Genomic DNA, 22,229 nt, shown 5'->3' with positions numbered 1-22,229 from the left:
GTAAAAAATTGATTAAAACTCCATCTTAGATGTGTCCACACTACCAACCATTCTTAGCTGTAAAAATGCATGCAAGAGCACCACTCTGCCTTAGCGAGATATGGGGTTTTCGCAAGGGAAACTAAAGTGGTCAAACAGTTTCCACTTATAAAAAAGATATCCCCAACACATATTTAAGAATTAAAAAGTAGGTACAAAAGCTGCGAAAGTACAAATATAAGTTATGGAGCATGAACAAAAATTACGTAAACGTTAAGGATAGTTTAATGAAGCTACAGAAATATAGAAAATAATAAAATGACAACAGTAAACAAATGTAGGTAATGCACTACATTCTTTATTAGCCAAACGTGGTTGAGAAACGGTTCCAGACGGAAGGTGCAGAAGAGTGAAGTCACTCCATGAGGCGGCGGCAGGTCCTGCAGCAGAGGCGGCGGTAGCCGGGCACGGCGCAGTAGCGGCCCAGCAGGGACGTGAGCCGGCAGTACCTGGAGGCGTCGCGTGGGCAGGCGCCCCCCGCCGGCTGGCACAGGGGGTCCGTGCGCCGGCGACCCCGGCAGGCGCGCTGCTGGTCGGGCGGGGAGGCGCCGCAGTCGAACAAGGGCTCCCCGCGCGGCGCCGGGCAGCGGAACTCGCGCATCTCCACGCCCACGCCGCAGCTCGCCGAGCACTGCGCACCGCCCGAACTCACTCTTCAACACTTTCCCACACTTTCCAGCACTTTCCAACACTTTCCAGCACTTTCCAACACTTTCCAACACTTTCCAACACTTTCCAACACTTTCCAACACTTTCCAACACTTTTCAACCCTTTTCAGAGTTATCTTTAAAAGATTTGTGCAATGGGAGTGCATGACTTGATGTAAGTTTTTGGACATACACCATTGCTAAGAACTTTTTCTGTTGAAGAAAAACTAATAAATAAAATAAATAAATAAAAATACCCAAGAAAGACAAAAAACACACAAAATTAAGCAAACAATTGCTGTTGTCAACAAGGATATGAACACCACAAAATATTCCGAAACAGGAATATGGTCAACAAACAAAGAAAAAACAAAGAAAAAAGTACTAAGAGAACGAAAAAAAAAGACCCACAAATGATGACAACACAAAAATATTGAAACCAAAATAATTCAGCACAACATTTGATACGAGACAAAAACACGACAAAACGAAAAGACACCTGTGCTTCCGTACCATGTGCGTCTCTGCCTGAGGACGGGAGCAGATAGCAGTTCCCGAAACGTCGCTTGTTTCTGTTTTGGTAAAACTATTGTATTTTTTTTTGTTTTTTTTGTCTAAAAAATATGGTCATTTTTAACAAAAATATTTTTGTATGTTTTTATATGTTTGAAAAATAGAGTAGGGGTGTCACCAACTCATGAACGGCGTACCGGAAGTGTACTAGAAGTGTGTGCGTGGGTGTGTTACCCTGTGCTGGGACTCATACCAGAATTCCGGTGTTTTGTTTTTTGGGATGTGTGAGTGGTGCGCTTTGTGCATGAGCGGCGCCCGAGTGTGGAGCTGATCGTCGGAGCCACAGAGAGAGTCAATTTCGTGACGGATCGTTACCACAATGCCGAATGTCAAAATTGTCCACAACGCCGAAATAACAACTGAATGAATTTGTGTGTGTTTCTTAAATGTACCTTAATGCCGAAATACCAAAATCAAACCTAACCTTACCTAACCTAACCTAGCATAATATAACCTAACCTAACTTAACATAGCCTATCCTAGCCTAACCTAACCTAACCTAGTCTAACCTAACCTAGTCTAACCTAGTTTAACCTAACCTAGTCTAACCTAACCTAGTCTAACCTAACCTAGTCTAACCTAACCTAACTTTTGTGGCAGTCCTGCAATTACATTTTACGGCGTTAGTGTATTTCGGCGTTGTGGTAATTTGGCTTTTGGCATTTCGGCGTTGTGGTATTTCGGCGTTGTGGTATTTCGGCGTTGTGGTATTTCGGCGTTGTGGTATTTCGGCGTTGTGGTATTTCGGCGTTGTGTTGCGTCCCCGTTCGCGTTCGTGATGCGTGGTGGTGTGCGCATGTCAGAGAGTGGGCGCTCAATGCCTTCGCGGGCCGGAACATCTAATGCTGAGAGACTGCATGACCGCCAGAGCGACGAGCACCGCCTGTACTCTGGCTGCAACACCTCCACTGCATGAAAGAAGTGCCCTTGCAGTTTGCTATTGCTGAGACATATAACCTAAAATCCATGTCACACTATCAAAGTTTATTTTGGGTCTGCGCTATCTCGGACTTTTCAATTTTATTCTCAACTTTGAAACTAAACAGTGCTGGACGGAATTGAACTTGTTAATATATTTTTGGACTTTTAAATAATTTGAATGTATATAAATCTAAATTGCAATAATATTCGTTGCATAGTGAAATAAACAATGAGCGATTATTCAAAGTTATACAAACATTATTTCATTTACATAAAACGTTTTTGCGTACATACGACTAGCATATTACCATTATTTTAGTTATTCAAATTTTATAATCTCCTTAATCGCCATACTTCGTCATTTTAAAGAATCGTTGTGACGGAAATGGATGTCAAACTTTCGTTTTCCCCCAGGCACGTTTTTATTGGCCAGTCGCATACAACATTCAACATAAACCAGTCCTTTATTCAAAAATATTTTGTTGATTCTTAAAGTCATTTAACTTGCCAAAAAAAAAAGTTGTACTTGTGACGTTTTTTGTAATGTCACAACCCTCCAAACTTAATTTGACACAATATATTGGAAGGTGTTTGAAGCAAAAATTTGACAATATGACAGGGCATCTAACTTCATCATAATGAAACAACGTAATTTTCTTTCGGATACCCGGAACGAAACACAGATTTTAGAACTATTACAACAGTATCACAACACACAGCACAGAGGTTTTGCAAAGATCGCAGGGAAGGTACCACGTATTACTTCAAAATAACTGTTCCAGATATCAAAATTATTGATTAATCAGTAATTCTTAATTAATAAAAGCAATCAATATTCTATGTACGGGATTTGTATGAATTTTTTTTAACTAGCATATTCTTAGTTAGACTTAACATATTTACACGCTCGTGGACTCATAATTATAATACGGTGTGTGATTTAGTTAGTGAAATAATAATTCGTGACAAATAATTACAATGTGAAGCTAAAGCGTGAAAACCAATAAGTATACCAGAAAAATTATAATTTTTGCACAGCTAAAACAATACTCACATAACACTGTTTAACAATAGTGATTTACCCAAGAAAACATACATTAAAGTACAATATTTTATTGCGAATATGGCCCGCGACATACAATACAACCTGCGACCACTCGCCGGGCAGCCACCGCACGGGGCACGGCTCCCGGTTGCAAGGCCGCTCCGCCGGGGGCCTGGGGGCGGCGGCGCAGAGCCGGGGGTCCGCGGCGCCCCTCCACGGCTCCGGGTTCTCCCCAGGCGATGTGCTGGCGGGCCCGTGCACGCAGAACACCTCGCGGGACTGTGAGCCGCGGGAGCCGCACGTCGCGCTGCAGTGCTCCCAGGGCCCCGGGCGCCAGTGGAACTCGCAGCTGCCAGCACACCGAGCAATGCGCTCATGTAGGTCAACCTCTCTGGGAGCGATAGGAAACACGAGAGACGCCATCTTGGTTTCAACAGTTTCCACGCTCTTCGCATTTTTATAGCTTTTAATTTATAGAAACTTAGCTCTGCTAAAGCACAGATAATACAACGGAATTAATGAAAAGAAAAAAATTATTGGCTGTACATATAGTGAAGTATTTGATGTTTATTAATAGCACTGACACGAAACACTAAGGTATGGTTTTTAAATTCCCTTAATGGGTAATATACCCCCACAAATAAAGGCAAAATTCCAATGTTAAACAACTTCGGATCGTTCCAGCCCAACAATACATATGCTTCTAGCATTCCTTCGCTACTACTTCCACCGGTTGCCACAGACTGAAAACGTGTGAACTTGAGTTGTCGCGAGCGAAGATCGTCCAGTCTCCTCGAGACATGTTGGAGCAACATTCAGCGGAATGATGGTTGGATCAGTGGACTGTGGTGCGACTGGCGACTGGTCCAGTAGCTGGCCTCCCCACCACCAGAGACGTGCACTGACTGTGTGTGGAGACGTCAGCCAGCAGTTCTCCGGCAGGCGAGCCAGTGTGTGAGCAGTGTGTGAGCAGTGTGTGAGCAGTGTGTGAGCAGTGTGCGAGCAGTGTGCGAGCAGTGTGCGAGCAGTGTGCGAGCAGTGTGCGAGCAGTGTGCGAGCAGTGTGCGAGCAGTGTGCGAGCAGTGTGTGAGTAGTGTGTGAGCAGTGTGTTAGCAGTGTGTGAGCAGTGTGCGAGCAGTATGTGAGCAGTTTATGATAGGTCCTGCTGCGGCAGGAGGCGGTGTCAGTGCCGGGACACCATCTGGGATTGTATGTCCTGTCCCCGTCTTGGTCGACCTTGACCTTCAATTAACTTCACCTCGAAAATCTTAACTGCCATTTACTACAAAATTTACTGGGAATTTACTAGAAATTTCTGCTATTTTGTATTCCAGAAAATCCCACCATTTTAAATTGTATCGTCTTTCTTTGGTTAGCTAAATTATTTTTTATTAAATACAAAAGCTTATATGCATACTGTATAAATAACAATCAACAAGGAATGTTAAAAGCATACGAAGTTCTTATAATCGACTGGGTCATGATAAGCAATTGGTTTACGTTGTCGCCACAATATAAGCGCTCATGTAATCACTGCCTCGTCTCTTATGACATTTATCTACGACTGAAAAACATATCGGCGTTGAAAAAGCTGTTGCTAAACAAAAGAGTCTGAGATATGAAATGGTTTCGCTGAAAAAAGCCTCTAATTAGGATAAAAGTAACTGAAACGAAATAAAAAAAAAATTATTAAAGCAATAAACTAAAATAACAGCTTTACAAACACTTAATACATGTAGGACAAGTGGATTGTGATTGCAATGCTGAAAAACGCAGGACTTTTTCGATACCTTTATGAAATATGATCTGAAATTTAGTTACCATTATCTAATTATTATGCCTGAACTCTGTTAAAATTCGGGACATGTCTGATCTCGCTCGAGATCATTACTCATGGACCGCCAGGTACCTCGGTAGTCGGTACCAATGATCTTGGTTCGGCGACCAAGCCACAAAGGGAACGGGAATGTGATCGAGATCACGCTTGAAATCTAATGGCGCAACAAACGTTCGTGACGGTTGACTGGCTTGTGGACTCTTGTGCGATGCCAGTAGCTGGGCCGGATTTATTGCCTGTGGGCCCCTAGGCTGAGTCTGTGGTGCGGGCCCTCTCTAAGGGGTAAACGAGGGGGGGGGGGTATATATTAAGTATAGCATTCCAGTGAAACAGTGGGTGCCTCTTGCCTGGGTCTGGGTGGGTAGTTTATTTTAATTGACCTATCAAACTCATATTTTTGATGAATTTTCTGTTTTGAAAAAAAAAGTTTATTATTAAACTAGACAGTTTAACCAACCAGTATTTAGAGGTTAAGGAATTAAGTGACACCAAAACCAATGAAAATCATCGAAAATTTTATTTATGCAGAAGAGTTTAGTTCGGCGCAATTAATCCACACAAAACAACTGGACACTATGTCGACGCGTATTTTAAGAATATAAGAAGATCCAAATCGCAGCATCATTTTTTTTCTTCGGTGTCGTGTGTGGTGCGGGCCCAGACAGCCTGCGCGTGAACACGGCCCTGGCCGGCAGGGCGCTGACCTGAAGGTGTTGCAGCGGGCGGCCGCGGGCGCCGGCTTGGTCAGCAGCGAGCAGCGGCCGCGCGGCGCCAGGCGGCCCGTGTGCGTGTCCCGGCAGGCGGCGGTGCGCTGCCTCCGGCCGCCGCCGCAGCTGCGCGAGCATGGCCCCCAGCCGCCCTCCGCCCACACGTAGCGCCGCGCCGCCGCCTCCTGCTGCCGCCGCACCGTGTAGCTGCCCGTGCAGCGCACCTCCGCGTCTGCCGGGTCCCCCGCCGCCACCACCACCTGCGTCAGCCGGGTGTATATCATTGCGAGTGATGACAATTACAAACACCCATCAGTAGTAAATATCTGTTGGAAATATTTGACACAGAACAACAAATTAAAGAGGTATGGTGTTTCATTTACATTAAAAATACCCTTTAACTATCAATAGTAGATATAAAAGGGGTTCATACTACAGGGTCCAGGATGAGGATTGAGGATAGAGGATTGTCGGCCACCATCTTGTATTGTGATGTCACGGCGGCCAATTATGTGTTTCAAAATTCCTCAGAATTCCCAGAAAATTTCCTTTTTCTAGGGTAGATTTCCCTTTTTGGGGAAATTTCCCGATTCCATTCCTGAAAAATGTCAACGGCTTGAAAATTCCCAAAAAACGGCGTAAGACCATTAAAAGCCGCTGAGATCATAACCTTGAACTCGGCCCGCCACAGTTGCATTTTTTTTGTTAAGGCCGCCATTTGGAAATTCTGTAATTATTATCCACTCTAATAGAAGGAATTTAAAATTTATATAAAAAAAACTAATAAAATTTTAATAATACATGAAGTCCTAATTTCAATCCCCGGTAAATATCATTAGATTAAAGATGGCGACGAATCCTTTCTTTAGAGAAGCAACAGGCAGACTGAACTGACACCACTAATTCCAAGATAGATATTACATCATCCAGTATGGCGTCATTATGGCCATCTTGTATTCGTCTGCTCGAAGACACTGCTCACATGTTAGTTTAATTTTCACCCGCTAGAGTACACAAATCATTTATTAAAAGACAGTCAAATGTCACAGGGTTTTAACCGAGGACTTCACGTTTTATTAAATATATTTTTTTTATAAATTTAAAATTGTTTTCTATTAAAACTGATAATAATTACGGATTTTTAAGATGGCGACCATAACGAAAAATGCAACCGTGGTGACCGAGGTCAAGGTCCTAATCTTAGCGACTAAGGGCGGCTTGCTTTTAGGAGTCTTGAGCAGCTTTTAGGAATTTTAAAGCTTTTGACATTTTACAGGAATATTTGGGAAATTTTCTTTACAAATAGGATATTTCCCTCTCAATAGGAATATTTATAGAAATGTTTTAGTTTTTCTTTTTGAGGAGTATTGAGGAAATTTGACATAATACAATATGGCGGGCGACAATTCTCATTACTCACCTGGAACTAGGTAGCAGGAGACACCCTTTTATAAACACTGCTATCCGTAAAGAGAAAATGAAAAGAAACTCAACATGGTGTGCATGACCCCACCTTAAGAGGCCACTCCAGTGTTTCAGGGGCACTACGAAACCCGCGTTAACCTCATAAGATTCAATGTTATTTTCATTTTGCTTAATACTAATTAACTAATATAGATTTCGAAATGATGCTTGCTTGATATGTAAGACAACGATGCTCTTATCAAAGCCTCTTTCTTCAAAAAACGTGCATAAATTATGGTTTTATACTAATCTTTACTAATATGCATAAGTGTATTGTCTAGGTTTGAACAATAATTTATGCACGTTTTTGAAGAAAGGGGCTTTGATAAGAGCATCGTTGTCTTACATATCAAACAAGAATCATTTAGAAATCTATATTAGTTAATTAGTTATAAGCAAAATGAAAATAGCATTGAATGTTATGAGGTTAACGCGGGTTGCGTAGTGTCCCTGAAACACTGGAGTGGCCTCTTAAGGTTTTTTTGCCACCTAGCGCGTACCTGTGACGTGCGGTGTTTTAAATACACGTATTTAAAGTAACTACCAATCGTATTTGTAACCATTTTTCTAAAAATATACAAACAAATTTTTAGACCACACGGAATGCCGACTTTCAAGGCATTTGGTCACTTTTAATTAGATTCATAAATATGGCCGAAATTGGCATTTTCACACTGTTGTAACTGAATACTTTCTAATTTATTATCTACGAAACTGTTTTCCAGCAGATACACACACACTTTCATACGATAAAATAATAGAGTTGGAGGTTAAAGCCTAGTTAGTATTTGTATAGCGAGGAAATGACTGCACTAGATATGCATGCCACTGTCGTTATAACTGCTTAATTGTTTGTGAAAAAAAGAAGTAGGCAATGAATAACGCCAGGTAGGTCAGGCCTGTTAAGGGCCTCGCCTACCAGAGCAAACAAATGGCGCGGAGAGCTTTAAAAAAAAAAAAGCATGTGATTTGAAAACTTCTCAAGATATCTGTGGTCTCTTTTTAAGATTTTTTTTATAAGAAAACACTAAGGGCGGATGAGTGACTGTTTCTGTGTCATTTTTGTATTGTATTTAAGAAGAGAAGAAATAGCTAAAACTCGTTGATTTCAGAATAATTTCAGGCATGAAACACTCACGGTACAGCACTCGAGGGCGTTGCATTTCACGTTCACCTTCACTTCTGTTCCCTATAATGTTACGGTCGCCGCTGAACTCTCGTAGTTGCCCTGGGCGCGCGCTGCTAGCGACTCACCGACAGCACCAGCTCCTGCAGCAAGGGCCCGGCGGCCCAGAGCGCGTGGCGGCCCGCCCCGGGCAGGTGGTGGAAGCGCGCGCCCTCCACCACGAGGCTCGCCTCGCCGTCCAGGGAGTACTGCTTGCCGCGCCGCCGGTCCCTCAGCAGCAGGCCCACCTCGCCGTCCACCTCCAGCCGCACGTTCCTCGCCAGGCGCGGCAGCACCGCCACCCGCGTCACCTCTGTGGGCCGACCGGTCCCCGCATCACGTTCCCACCCTGCTTCTCAACCCCAGCTCAACCTGCATTTCACTCTCTTGCCCTTCTCTTCACCTCCACATACACATCACCCGCTGCACCTTCTCCAGCTCTCCTATGTCTGCCACTAGGTGGAGATTCCAGATGACTGCCACATAGGTACTTGATTATTGGCCTGACCAAGGTGGAGTGTGCCTTCTCCCTTACCCTCCTCCCTGCTCCTTGAAGCGTTCTGCCAAGCAACCACAGTGCCCTCTTCCCCTTACTCACCAACCGTTGAACCCGTTTTGCCCGTCGAAGTTTAATTTAGTTTATTTTGCAGGGTCACATCCAGGTACTTATACTCTTCTGCCTCCTTTATCCCCTGCCCCTTCCAGCTATAAACTTCCTTGGTTACTTTCCTCTTTCTTGTGTCTTTCCAATATTCAGCGACATCCCATTATCATCTGCCCATCGTTCTAGCCTGAACAGATTCCCCTGTAGGTGTACCCCTTCCTCCACTACCTAATACACCACACAATCGTCTGCAAGCATTCTCATCCTAGCCTACATTACATCTCCTATATCTTTCATCATTATCGTGAAAAACAGGGGCCCCAGCACACTCCCTTGTGGCAGTCCTTACAGCACTTACCCCTCTTCATAACTTTTCTCTCCCACCCTCATCCTCTCTTTTCTATCACTAAGGAGGTCTCCTACCTAATTTACTACCCATTATCCTTTACCAACAACCCTACCTTCCCCATTAGCACCTTGTGCTGCTGAACTTTATAGAACACTTCATGAAAATAATGAAAATTGCACCCATCTGCTTCCCCCTGTTTCCAGCTTAAAACAAGATCTTCCAGCAATTCTGCTATCTGCATTTCACACGAAAACCCTCTCCTGAAATCATGCTGACTATCGTCCACCCACCCTTTCATTCATTTCCTCAACCACATACCTTCCCACCAGCCTCTCCATTAGCGTTCCTACACTGGACATCAAGCTGGCTGGCCTGTAATTTGCCGGATTTGCCTTATACCTTGTATTTTGACACAACTACTTCTTATTTACACTGCTTTGTCAACTTTATTTCCGCCAAGGATTACTCAAACATCATTGTTGGGTATCTGCATATCTCCTTACTCCCAACTTGAGGTGGCTGTTCCCTATCCCACCCGGCCCAGCTGCCTTTCTCCCCATCAAACCCTCCTTTCTACCATCTTCGCTTCTTTCTCACATTTCCATATCTCCATACCTCTCCCCTTACGAATACAGATAGGCACTGCTCCTGCAGAAAATTTGCCTTCTCCAGGTACCCCCACACTTTCCTACCCCTCTCTTCCCTTGAGAGACCTCGATCCGCTATTCACTCTTCATGCATAACTGATTACTTTCCTCCTTTCCCCCATTATTTCTTTACATGTATGCAAATGTTGCCTTCCTTTTTTTTCATCCCAAGTTACTTACTCAGCTCCTTCACTCTTGCTTTTATCACCCTCTCTCGCCTTCCTGGCCCTCGCATGCGGCCTTCTGCACTTTCTCTTCGAAACCCCGCCACCGAGAGGCTCTTCAGTCATGTCAATGAAGGACGTAATCGAGGGGGCTGTCGGAGAGCTTCAGGCATACCTTCCACGCCGTCTGGTCTGTACGTCCTGTGGGCGCCCCTCATCCTGAACGAGCTGCGGGCGAGGTACGACATCAGTCTACCCCGCGTCGCGCCGCAGGTCCGGACACCTGCCGTCCACTACATGGACGTACCCGATGTCATCGACAACGATGATGACAAGGCCGACAAGGAGGAAGAAGATTAAGTCAACCCCGCTTGGTCCTCGGAACTCCTTTCAGACCCTCGGCCATACCAGATGGACAACTCTGAAATAAGGTACTTTATCGTTCGCGCCAGCATACAGTGCCACCTCCATAACCTACCTAGAGATGTGTCGTGACGGCGTGCACTTTCAGCTGAAATAGGATCCGAAAGAACCGTACAACACTGAGAAAAACCTGTGGCGACCTTTGACTGTGAGGACCATGACTGCATCATAAGGATCAATCACCTGTACGTGAGTTTCCCCATGCACGGTTCAAGAGCTCATAAACTCTAGAAAAAAAAACGACGGTGACCTTCAGTTCAGCGAGTGGTGTCATGGAAAAAATCTGACCCAAAAAAACATTCTTTTTTATCGTGGATGGTATGTCCGGGAAATAACCGGAAATTTGCTCGTCGCTGCAAATAGGCTCGAACCATGGACCTGTTTTTGTTGTGTCAACGTATGTGATCTTATGAACACCCGAGCAGACGATCAGACAGACAAGAAGGCTGTGAGCGAGCACACGCGCACTCACGTCGCCTCAGCTTGCGGTGGAAGGTGGTGGTGACGTTGACACAGCCGGTGCCGTTGCCCCCGCACAGACCGCACCAGTCCTCCTGGGCGGGCGAGTCCAGGACACCGTCACAGCCCATCCGCTGGCACTCGCCCTGCGCAACACCAGTTACTTCACACCATAGCACTGCAGTGGTACAACACGTGTCTTGCTGTTAAGTACGCACCAAACGTACAACAACCGTCAACCAGTGGCGTAGCAGGCGGGTGGCAGGGATGGCCCGCGCCATGGGCACCGGTGCAGGGGGGGGGGGGTGGCCGCTGCCACGACGGTTTCGCGGTTACTGAACGCTCCCCCCTCCCTCTGTTTTAATCCAAGAGGGGCGCCATTTTCAGGTCTGGCCAGGGGCGCCAGTCACCTTAGCTACGCCAATGCCGTCAACGCTTATGTTTGCGAGAGGAGTTGATTTAATTCAAGTAATAAAAAAAATATCTGAGTTTTCAGATATTTCACTGATAAATTTAATAAACAAAACTTTAAAATACAAGAATAATAATAAAATTATCAGATAACTAGTCTAACCATCTTTCGAAAAAGAATATTCTGGTAAACATTTTAGTAACGCTGCGCCCGCGACGAGAAGGAAATAGAAAATATTTACACAATCGGGAACTCTGTCGAATCCGCCATTGTTGTCGTGCTAAAGTCATTGATGTGTTGAACGTTATTGGTTAGAAATATCTGCATCGCCGCTTGTGTGATTCCAGCAATAATAATAAAAAAAAAACTTTGATTACTGAACATTTTTTTCTAGAAAACAATACGTGACTCCTAAATAAATACACTTTTAGCAGTTTTAATTAAAGTAAAACTTTTCCTTCGAAGCAAAAATATTTATCCACAAGATTTGAAGTTGTTAAGCACAATTAGAACTTCCTTGTCATTCCAAAACAAGACCAGTAACGTCTCCGACACTTTGTTGACGGTCTTACACAATTGGCAAAAATTAGAAATATATTCGTAACTCGTGGAGAAAACCAACTCGAACCAAACACCGCCCACAATCCAAGTGCCGGGCCAATTAACAACATTAGCAGATATCTTATAGCATAATTAAATGTGAACGCAATGTTTTCACCGGACAAGGGCTAGCTAAATACTGAAATAATTTACAAATTAAATGTAACATGCTATATATACATATGTTTAGAAAGTTTATAAAACACTGACAAATGGCTTGAGCAGTTTCTTGGATATAGAAATAATTTGTATCCAAAACTATGCCACGCATTAAAAAAATACTATTTGTATTAATATATAAATATTTTATCAAAAACGTCTGTACACATAAATAATACTCTTAACGTACTACTGTAAACATTATTGGCTTTCCTAAATTTCACTACTGTAGTCATTAATGTTTGTATTGGAGGCGAGCTTATTATACTAAACTTACTACGTTCCTAAACAAAGTCACGCATTAATTCCTAGAAAGCAGCTACGCAGATGTGTCTGTACGAGTGTCTGCAGCACAAACTGTGACGCGCAATACGGCACAGTTAAATAGGAGCGGTAGCTCGTACGTCTCGGCGTAACACAGTTATTATTACAGTGTTTTAAATTACTTGCTTGCTGTACCCGAATGACCCAATGAAGTAACTATTAGAAAATATAGGTCTGTTATGATAGTAATTTACATGGTTCGGAAGAGGTAGAATAGATTGTAAAAACATTTAATACATCCTAGCAAATACTCTGTAGCCAAATTCAGAAGCAATTTAAAACATGGTACATATACTAGTATAAAACTAAACATACCATTATATTGACTCTTGGACCACCATCGAGCCTTGTTCCTATGTAACATGATGATGCAACTTGATGTGAAGGCTGTTGTTATTATCTTGTTTTTGAACTGGTACAATTATGTAGATTGTCTTTATTTCTTTCAGGGAAATTTGTAAATTTGGTAATGGAAAGTCAGGTGACTTTTGTCTACAGATGTGTGTGGGCACTCAGTGATGATAGGAGAGAGCGAGAGAGAGAGGGTGAGTTACGCCACCTGCAGCAGCTTCTCTGTGGCTCTAGGATGCTAGTAAATAGCAACCTAAATAGGACAGTGCGGTGTTGTTGAGTTGGCTGACCTGTATGCAGATGTTGGTGCCGCCATCATAAGAGCAACGAGTGCCATCCACCACGTTCTCTCCCGTGGCAAACACTTTCTTCGTCTCCTTGCTCACACAGATCAGCTGGCATTTCTTGCTTGCTGAAATACGAAACAACTTATTACACGAAACATGCTTTATGTATCTAACTGTGGAGTTCACAATTAGTTAAAACTGATCATTGAACTATACAATTTCGAAATTAAATATATTTGAAGTTATTTTTTTTTTAATGTTCTGATTTATGGACGTCATTTCCAGAGGAAAAGTGCGAAAATAATACCCACGAAACACGTGTTTTAAGCAACTTCATATAATACACTATGGAATCACTGTGTCAAATTTTATTCTAATAGCAACAAAGTTAATAATTCTGAAATATTTTTTATACTCCTAACTCAGATACAAGTTTATAATACAAAAATCCATGGTACCCAGATTTCTATTAAGAACCACTATATAAATGTATACCTAAAATAATGTAAATTTCTATGTTAATTTTTTATATCTGACATTTAAATTTATTTAACTAAGACTGGGTTGATATGATGGCAAATATAACAACAGACTGAATATAGGGATCAGAAAATTATGTCCAGTGGCAAGTTTTATGCGATGGAATTTTTCGAACATACGTGTTTACCACGTGTTGGCTAGTTCCGGTGCGACAAGGCTACAGTTTCTTATATCTACCAACTTTTTTCAACGTTATTAATGTGGTCATTTTTCTCCGAGTTGAGTTACCAAACTTACAGATACATATATTTTCAAATAATAAAAAAATAGGATCTTTATATCTGTAATAAAGGAACTTCTTAACATTGAAATAATTTTTTTAATTCGGTTAACTAGTTTTTAAGTTTACGTTTTCATTATAAGCGTACATATATGAAAATTATGAATGGTGTTCGAATATCGCTTTAGGAACCAATCCATACCTAGCAACCAACCGCTTTATCATGTGAGCAATATTCTACTAACAGTTTATAAATTTTGAGAATGGAAAGATTATTAAGAACCTATAGATATTACGAAATTATTATTCCTCCATCATAAAATTACTTCATAGTTTGTTCCATAAATCTCGGTTTTATTATCCAAACATATCAAAGCTTAATTCCCTCTGTCGCGAGAAGGCGTGGTTCCCAAATTGAACAAAGAAAGAATATTTTTACAAAGAAATAAAATCGCCAAAAAGAAAAACAAGTAGAACATGTATAGATTTGTTATATAGTCAGTTTCATAGGCTTTTCAAACCATACCCTTGCTGCTAGATACCTGAACAAAAAATTTAAGTATTTTACCACTCATAGTCAGCATTTTTCAATGAAATTACTCCTATAACTTTGTCTTCAAACACGTTAATTTATGGTAGGCTTCGATGTTGAATTCTTTTTGATTCGTCTAAACAACTCAAAGAAGTCAGTCTAGGTATAAACATATTAAATATCGCCCGTCACCTCATCCTCAATGAATTTGTATTTTTGTTTTAAGATATATTTTAAAATAGTCCCTGACCATTTCTTAATATATATTTAAAATAAAAAAAGTTGATTGCTATCGTTTCATGTTATGATTGAGAAACACTCTAAAGAAAAATTTGGAAAAAATCCCCTTACTTAATGGATGCTTATCTTATACAAGCATATTCAAAAGTCCATGTTTCTTAACTGATGTTTGTGGCTGCATGTTGATAAGTTTATATATATATATATATATATATATAAACAAATTCATACTCCCTTTTACTCCTAGTATTCTAATTCCTGTAAAAAAAAAAAAAAACACGAAACATGGTTCGTCACGTATGTTATTGATAATAAGACTTGATAATGTTCGTAGACAATTTGAAACACGTAGTAGCTTGTAACACCCGGAGGAGGGTAAGGAGGAGTAGGAGGAGTAGGAGTAGGAGTGGGAAGGAGGAGTGTGGAGAGGAGGAGTGGGGAGAGGTGGAGTGGGGAGGAGGAGTTGGGAGGAGGAGTGTGGTGAAGAGGGGAGGGGTGGAGTGGAGTGGGGTGAAGAGGGGTAAGCTGGGGAGGAGTGGGGAGGAGGAGTGGGGTGGTGTGGTTAGGAGTGGGGAGGAGGAATGGGTAGGAGGAGTTTGTAGGAGTGGGGTGGGGTTGAGTGGGGAGTATGGGGAGGAGGAGTGGGGAGAATAGGGGGAAGAGGATTATGAGGGGAGGAGGGGAAGCAGTAGGGAGGAGGAAGAGGAGGAGGAATAGGAGGAGGAAGAACAGCGCACCTGCGGGCGGCTCGTGGGGCAGCCAGGTGTGGGCGAGCCAGCGGCTGAAGGCGTGCGGCACGAGCGCGGGCAGCCGCCGGCACTGCTCGGCCCTGAAGTCCCTGCGCGGCTCGGGACACTCGCGGTGCGCGCACAGCTGCATCTCCTCGCCGCGGCCCCGGCAGTCCTCGCCACCGTGCTCCGGCCTAACACACGCAGCAAGTAACTTGTTTGTCTATCATGATTACAACTATCAACGGCCAGAGTTTGGCCATGTTCCTTGAATACTAGGGCATTCCTGCTTTGTGCTTTCGTATGGATTCTTGATGGATCAAGTGTTTGCCTTTAAACTAGATCAGACTGCGTCCTCCTGAAACTCTTTCTTATAACTCCCCAAATTTATTGTATGCAAGATGCACAGTCATACTTCTGTCTTGAGAGTGACAATATGTACGTTACTGGTCTTGAAGTGTGATGACATTCACCTCGAGGATTATGTTGCAGTATGTATGAAAAGTTGCGCCTATAAAAGTGATTCACAGACTGCAGAAATATGTAAATACCGAGGACTTGCACTGTTTTCCTTACTCGGTAGTAGACACCAGAAAAGAATCATAGTGCATACAGTGCACTGTATTTAGTTGTTGTACCAATGTCCATCCACTAAACAGCTTTTAGCCACATAAAATGTGCAGTAATGCGGTTCAATACGGGCGTATAATTAATTGCGTAGAAACTGTCAAGGAATATCGCAGCAATATCAAACATAGAGAAAAACCAAACTGTTATTACTAATTACTAACGTATTGATAGGAGATTGCAAGTATCCAGGGTTGACTTAGCACCGGGAGTGGATGACGAGTATCACTCTACCAGGTTTCTCGTGTACCTGAGGTCTACGTCATCACTGGTGTACAAGGGAGAAGGGGGAGATCAAATAACTTGGGTTGACGTAAGAACAGTAGCAGAAGGCCAGTGACAGTGTGCACCGACTCAAGTGTACAGGTGGCAGGTACCTGGGTTTGTCACAGTGGCAGTAGCTTCAGACTAGAACTAGTCACTAAGGTATGGATGGCAAGTACCTGGGGTTGTCACAGCACCAGTGGTGTAAGACCAGCACTTCACCAGTGTAGAGAGGTGGGGGAGGAGTACCTGGGGTTGTCGCAGCACCAGTAGTGTAAGACCAGCACTTCACCAGTGTAGGTAGGTGGAGGAGGAGTACCTGGGGTTGTCGCAGCACCAGTCGTGTAAGACCAGAACGTCACCAGTGTAGAGAGGGGGAGGAGGAGTACCTGGGGTTGTCGCAGCACCAGTAGTGTAAGACCAGCACTTCACCAGTGTAGAGAGGTGGAGGAGAAGTACCTGGGGTTATCGCAGCACCAGTGGTGTAAGACCAGAACGTCACCAGTGTAGAGAGGGGGAGGAGGAGTACCTGGGGTTGTCGCAGCACCAGTAGTGTAAGACCAGCACTTCACCAGTGTAGAGAAGTGGAGGAGAAGTACCTGGGGTTGTCGCAGCACCAGTGGTGTAAGACCAGAACGTCACCAGTGTAGAGAGGTGGAGGAGGAGTACCTGGGGTTGTCGCAGCACCAGTAGTGTAAGACCAGAACGTCACCAGTGTAGAGAGGTGGAGGAGGAGTACCTGGGGTTGTCGCAGCACCAGTGGTGTAAGACCAGAACGTCACCAGTGTAGAGAGGGGGAGGAGGAGTACCTGGGGTTGTCGCAGCACCAGTGGTGTAAGACCAGAACGTCACCAGTGTAGAGAGGTGGAGGAGGAGTACCTGGGGTTGTCGCAGCACCAGTAGTGTAAGACCAGAACGTCACCAGTGTAGAGAGGTGGAGGAGGAGTACCTGGGGTTGTCGCAGCCCCAGTGGTGTAAGACCAGAACGTCACCAGTGTAGAAGGGTGGGGGTGGAGTACCTGGGGTTGTCGCAGCACCAGTGGTGTAAGACCAGAACGTCACCAGTGTAGAAGGGTGGGGGTGGAGTACCTGGGGTTGTCGCAGCACCAGTGGTGTAAGACCAGAACGTCACCAGTGTAGAAGGGTGGGGGTGGAGTACCTGGGGTTGTCGCAGCACCAGTGGTGTAAGACCAGAACGTCACCAGTGTAGAAGGGTGGGGGTGGAGTACCAGGGATTGTCGCAGCACCAGTGGTGTAAGACCAGAACGTCACCAGTGTAGAAGGGTGGGGGTGGAGTACCTGGGGTTGTCGCAGCACCAGTGGTGTAAGACCAGAACGTCACCAGTGTAGAGAGGTGGAGGAGGAGTACCTGGGGTTGTCGCAGCACCAGTGGTGTAAGACCAGCACTTCACCAGTGTAGAGAGGTGGAGGAGGAGTACCTGGGGTTGTCGCAGCGCCGGGAGCGGAAGCGCACGGCGGGCCCGCAGGAGCGCGAGCAGGGACCCCATGGTCCCCAGGCACCCCAGCCCCCGTGGCGGGGGTTGAGCAGCACGGGGTCCCGGCCTGGGACCACCCCGGGGTCCACCTGCTCGCAGTAGCCGCCCACGCACCAGCGACCCGCGCCGCACTGCGTGCCCTCCAGCGGCGGGCCCTTCTTGGTCTTGCACACGTCGGAGCCGGCGCGGCCGCACCACAGGTGCGAGCAGGGCTCCGGCAGCTCGAACACGCGGCACAGCGAGTACCTGCGCATGCGCACACCGCTCTGCCCGTTACGCCGAGTTACAAACCGTGCGGAACTAACCCTCCAGAAAACTGAACATATCCACCTTTAGGACACCTTTAAACACGTAAATATTTCAATTTATAAATAATAAAAGCTATTTTAGAAACGGGTTTCGTTACGAACCCCACGTGCATTGCACGTTGCTGTTTTTTTTGTGTGTTTTAGAAGCTGAAGCGGAAAGTTGACCATTTAAATTGTAACTTAAAATAAGTTAGGGGAGCATGGTAGCTGACACTACACAGCACACGCACACCCATTGGCGGAAGATTAAGCAATGCGTGGGGAGGTTCGAAGGGTGACTGTCGGCGGATCACATAGGACTCATAAAGAGAGGTAGACCCTGGTCGTCGTCAGGACTCGCTAGCATTGCTTGATAAACAGGCTTAGCGTTACCTTGTTCAATTTATTTTAAAATTTCACTTGGTAGTAATTATACCGCATCGTAGCAGCTGCTCTTACCATCACTCCTGATATTCTGGGTCGGGTATGGGCAGAATTGGACTATCGATTAGATGTGTGTCGTGTGACGCAAGGTGGACACATAGAACATTTATAACTTGTGAAAAAAAAAAAACTTTGAGAGTTTTTCTTTCACCTGGTATATAATTTGTTAACATAATTCTTAGCCATTTCACTGTACCGATTTTTTTAAATGTTTCACGGACTTTATAATTATCCTGTATATATTTTCACGAGATAATGTCATATTTAATATTTACCAACCAAAAATCTAGAAGTAATTATATAGTTACATATATATATGTTTAAGTATATATTTTTGTCAGAGCATGTGTAATATTTTCTGTTCAAACTAAGTTGTTTAATTGGTAAAAAAATAGGTGTTGCAAAAATTATAATTAGGTATTATCACACAATGTGTATTGCTAGAGAAAATTACTTGGCTGAGTATACTTATTTATTCACATACACCTTTTTTTTGGATATATTATAACACATGATTTTGAATAATATTCATCTTGTTAGTCAGAGGTGATAAAATGTTGAAATTCCACAGTTCCCAAGAAGGCAAACACTCAACACTGCGTGAGACGCACCCGTCCCCGAACTCCAGTCGACACTGCTCGTCCATGCTGTACGTGGCTTGTAGGGTTGAGTTCAGGTGCGTGGCGTTCACTGAGCGAGGAGTGTTCAGGAGGCATTTCCAGTTCCTGGATCACCGAAAATACCTCAATAAATAACTTCACAGCCATACAACATTTGAATATTAAAAATAATTACTTGTGTATTTTAATAAATAAAAGAAGATAATGTAGCTACCACACAAAGTTGAAAAAAATATATCATTGAACAGAGCTATTGAGAATGAGAAAAACAATCGTTGGATTTACCAAATATTTGTCAAACATTTATAGTGAACAAGTTTTTTATACAAATAATTGTTGAAACAAAGGATAATCTTAATATCACAAGGGCTAACCTTGATTACTGTTCATATTTAGTCACCTTTATTTTTATTTGATACTATAAATCAAACATTTAAGTTACATATTCAAGGGAAATAAATAATAATTTTGTCATAATAATTTTCCGACAATTTAGTTTTGGTTAGTATTGTAAACCAGGTTGAATATGGACGTCTACTGTGTTTGAAGTTATGAAGAGCATGAGTTGAAATAGCGGCGTAAGCCCTTGCTCAACTCAACAGGGCTGCGTGATTCTCTAAGAGAAGCTTCTGCCACATGCACACTAATAATATCCTTTGAAACCAGGCCGACAAACCATGCCAGACAGGAATTTGTGACTGAATTAGGCTTTAACTCGTAGTCGACATCGGCATAATTAGAAATGACGAAGGGTGATTTGATGAGTATGGAACATCGGAGGAATGCGTGGCTGGGAGGAATGGAAGTACTCCGAGGAAACCCACCATCCAACGTCAACGTCCACCATGTTCCCCACTCATGAAACAGCCAAGTTATACCGCTGTAATAATCTCAGTGGGAGGTGAATGACCTAGCCAATCAACCACCGTGGTCTCTAAGGCGTGAAGTAATACTTCCCCATTCAGACAGGCTGAAGTCGTGGGGTGATGCCGCGATTTAACGGTACAATTCTCACTAGTATCTGGAATGAATGCGTCAGCCTCCTGAGACACGTAGGCAACTTGATGCTTAGCGACTCGTCCCAAAAATACATCCAGTTACATGAAGAAAGGTGACTGACTCCAAGCAGGCTCTTAAAACACCACCTGAACGTGATTATTTGAAATTATTTTCTCTCATTTGCTCATTACCTTAGTCTTGCGCTTGAACTCAGCTTAGGGGTTGACACGAATTAGAATGAGGTGAATAATTTTTATTGCAGGACTGTAGTTTCTGAGGTTAGATAGGTAGTGTGAAGAGGGATTTTTGTGAAAAATAATACAGTTTACTACCATGATAATTAATTACTACTGCACAACATGCTTTAGTCTAACACCACTTTTATGATATCAACAGGCCAAATTTATTAACAGAACGTTACACACACAGACACACAATTTTTAACTCTTATATTTGGTAATGTTAAACAAAATAAAGTCAAATAACTCCTCAGTTCTTGTGACCAAATCAACCACGTGTTAGGTACACCAGATGTGTCCAAAAAATACCAAATTAATTTTTTTTCCCACTCGTCGCAACAAACGCGATGACTAAACATCTTAGAGTTACATCGTAAACTTGATCTTCGTACACTTTTGCCAGGATCTTAAGAGTGTCAGTGGTCAATAGGGCTAAAGTTACAGGAAAAGATTCCAACAATTTCATATTTACTAATATATTAGTATCTTTACGTCAGATTTAACATGGTGGTAATTGCAAATGATAGACTTCCCATGAAGCAGATATAGGGTTTAATGGGCCCGCCTCGTCAGGGGTGTATGTGTGTTAGTGAGACGGGATGATAAGCGCGACGCTCGCTGGTATTTCTAGCGCGGTATAGCCTCTAAGCGCAAGGCTCTGGACTGGCACGCAGTCTTCTCGTCGTCACATGATAACTGTGAAATTTTAGCGGTGATTGTAAAATTATATTGCGGAGAAATGAAGATAAAGGTATTTTGCAAGTCTCTTAAGTTTTTTCAAGAAACTGTACCGGTTGTTTTACGCCTAAAAATTACTTTGAAAACATGCGTTTTTAGCAATTTTAACTCTTTTAAAAATCAGTTAAAAAACTTAATCCAAAATTAAAAGTACTTTTCGGCTTTCAGCGAACTCTTAAATGGTTTTCGTAAGCAGACCCCACTCGGATAATTGAATGGTTTTGAAATCGCGTTGTTTTTCCTGGAGCTCTGCGCACCGCGTGTGTGCCCGGGCAGGCCAGGGTAGGTAAAGGGGAGACCTAAGATGCACATAAAGTTCTGCCATTCCCGATCACACCCGAACAATTCACTTTCGGCCAATTTCGGGATTTGTTTTATTTTTGCGCAGGAAAAATGAATTCAAATATTAAAAGTGGTCGGTTAGGTTAGCTAAATTAAAACACTTTAAAACACTATGGACGGTTGGTTAGGTTAGTATAGCTACATTAAAATAAACAGAGAAATATAAATATATATAAGTAAAGCCGAGGTTGGCCGAAGGTGAATATTCGGGCGTGTTCGGGCAGGGACAGAACTTGATGGACATCTTAGGCTACCCGGAAGGTAAAGCCACAATCACGGGACGAGATCACAGAGGAGAGCACACAGCGAGAAGGAAGAGCCCGCGCGAGAGGCGCGGCGGTGCTGCACTCACGCGGCCTTGTCGTGGAACTCGGTGTAGGAGCAGCGCGACCAGCTGAAGCGGTGGAAGGTGGCGGCCACCATGGGCGCCATCACGCTGCCCGTCATGGCCTCTTCGCCGCAGTCGTTGCCCGCGGCCGGGTCGCCGTCGTGGCTCAGCCCCAGCCTGCACCGCGCGCCGGCCATTCATTCACAGCTTACTTATGTTTAGATGCACTTACCACTGTTAACTTCACTTTTTTGACGCGATAACGTCTTATAAATCGATGAACGCCGGCTGCACGCACGAAAAATTGTCACGTTCCGCCTGAGCCGAGCGTGCAAGAACCGGCCAACCACCGTGCGTGAAAATCTTCTATAATATCAAACAGGTTAAGGCGGTTTAATTTTTAATTA

The 22,229-nt window shown here is 43.6% G+C and overlaps 1 protein-coding gene across 1 annotated transcript in view; it reads right to left on the bottom strand.

The window, feature by feature from the left end:
• Positions 1–322: 322 nt before the first annotated feature.
• LOC134533554 (A disintegrin and metalloproteinase with thrombospondin motifs 2-like) overlaps positions 323–22,229 on the bottom strand; it is a 79,844-nt gene continuing 57,937 nt past the window's right edge. The window contains exons 8-17 of the mRNA XM_063371091.1: positions 21,847–21,999; positions 19,168–19,281; positions 17,769–18,071; positions 15,448–15,632; positions 13,182–13,303; positions 11,059–11,191; positions 8,489–8,712; positions 5,768–6,030; positions 3,329–3,575; positions 323–670 (exon numbers count right to left, since the gene is read on the bottom strand). Of these exons, the coding sequence (XP_063227161.1) occupies positions 395–670; positions 3,329–3,575; positions 5,768–6,030; positions 8,489–8,712; positions 11,059–11,191; positions 13,182–13,303; positions 15,448–15,632; positions 17,769–18,071; positions 19,168–19,281; positions 21,847–21,999 (2,020 nt within the window). The 3' untranslated portion in view covers positions 323–394. The remainder of the gene's footprint in view (positions 671–3,328; positions 3,576–5,767; positions 6,031–8,488; positions 8,713–11,058; positions 11,192–13,181; positions 13,304–15,447; positions 15,633–17,768; positions 18,072–19,167; positions 19,282–21,846; positions 22,000–22,229) is intronic.

The sequence above is a fragment of the Bacillus rossius genome, chromosome 6 (genome assembly GCF_032445375.1).
Source record: "Bacillus rossius redtenbacheri isolate Brsri chromosome 6, Brsri_v3, whole genome shotgun sequence".
In the NCBI taxonomy this organism is placed as follows: Eukaryota; Metazoa; Arthropoda; class Insecta; order Phasmatodea; family Bacillidae; genus Bacillus; species Bacillus rossius.
The sequence above is the reverse complement of the archived record's forward strand: the minus strand, read 5'-3'. Positions and strand labels throughout refer to the sequence as shown.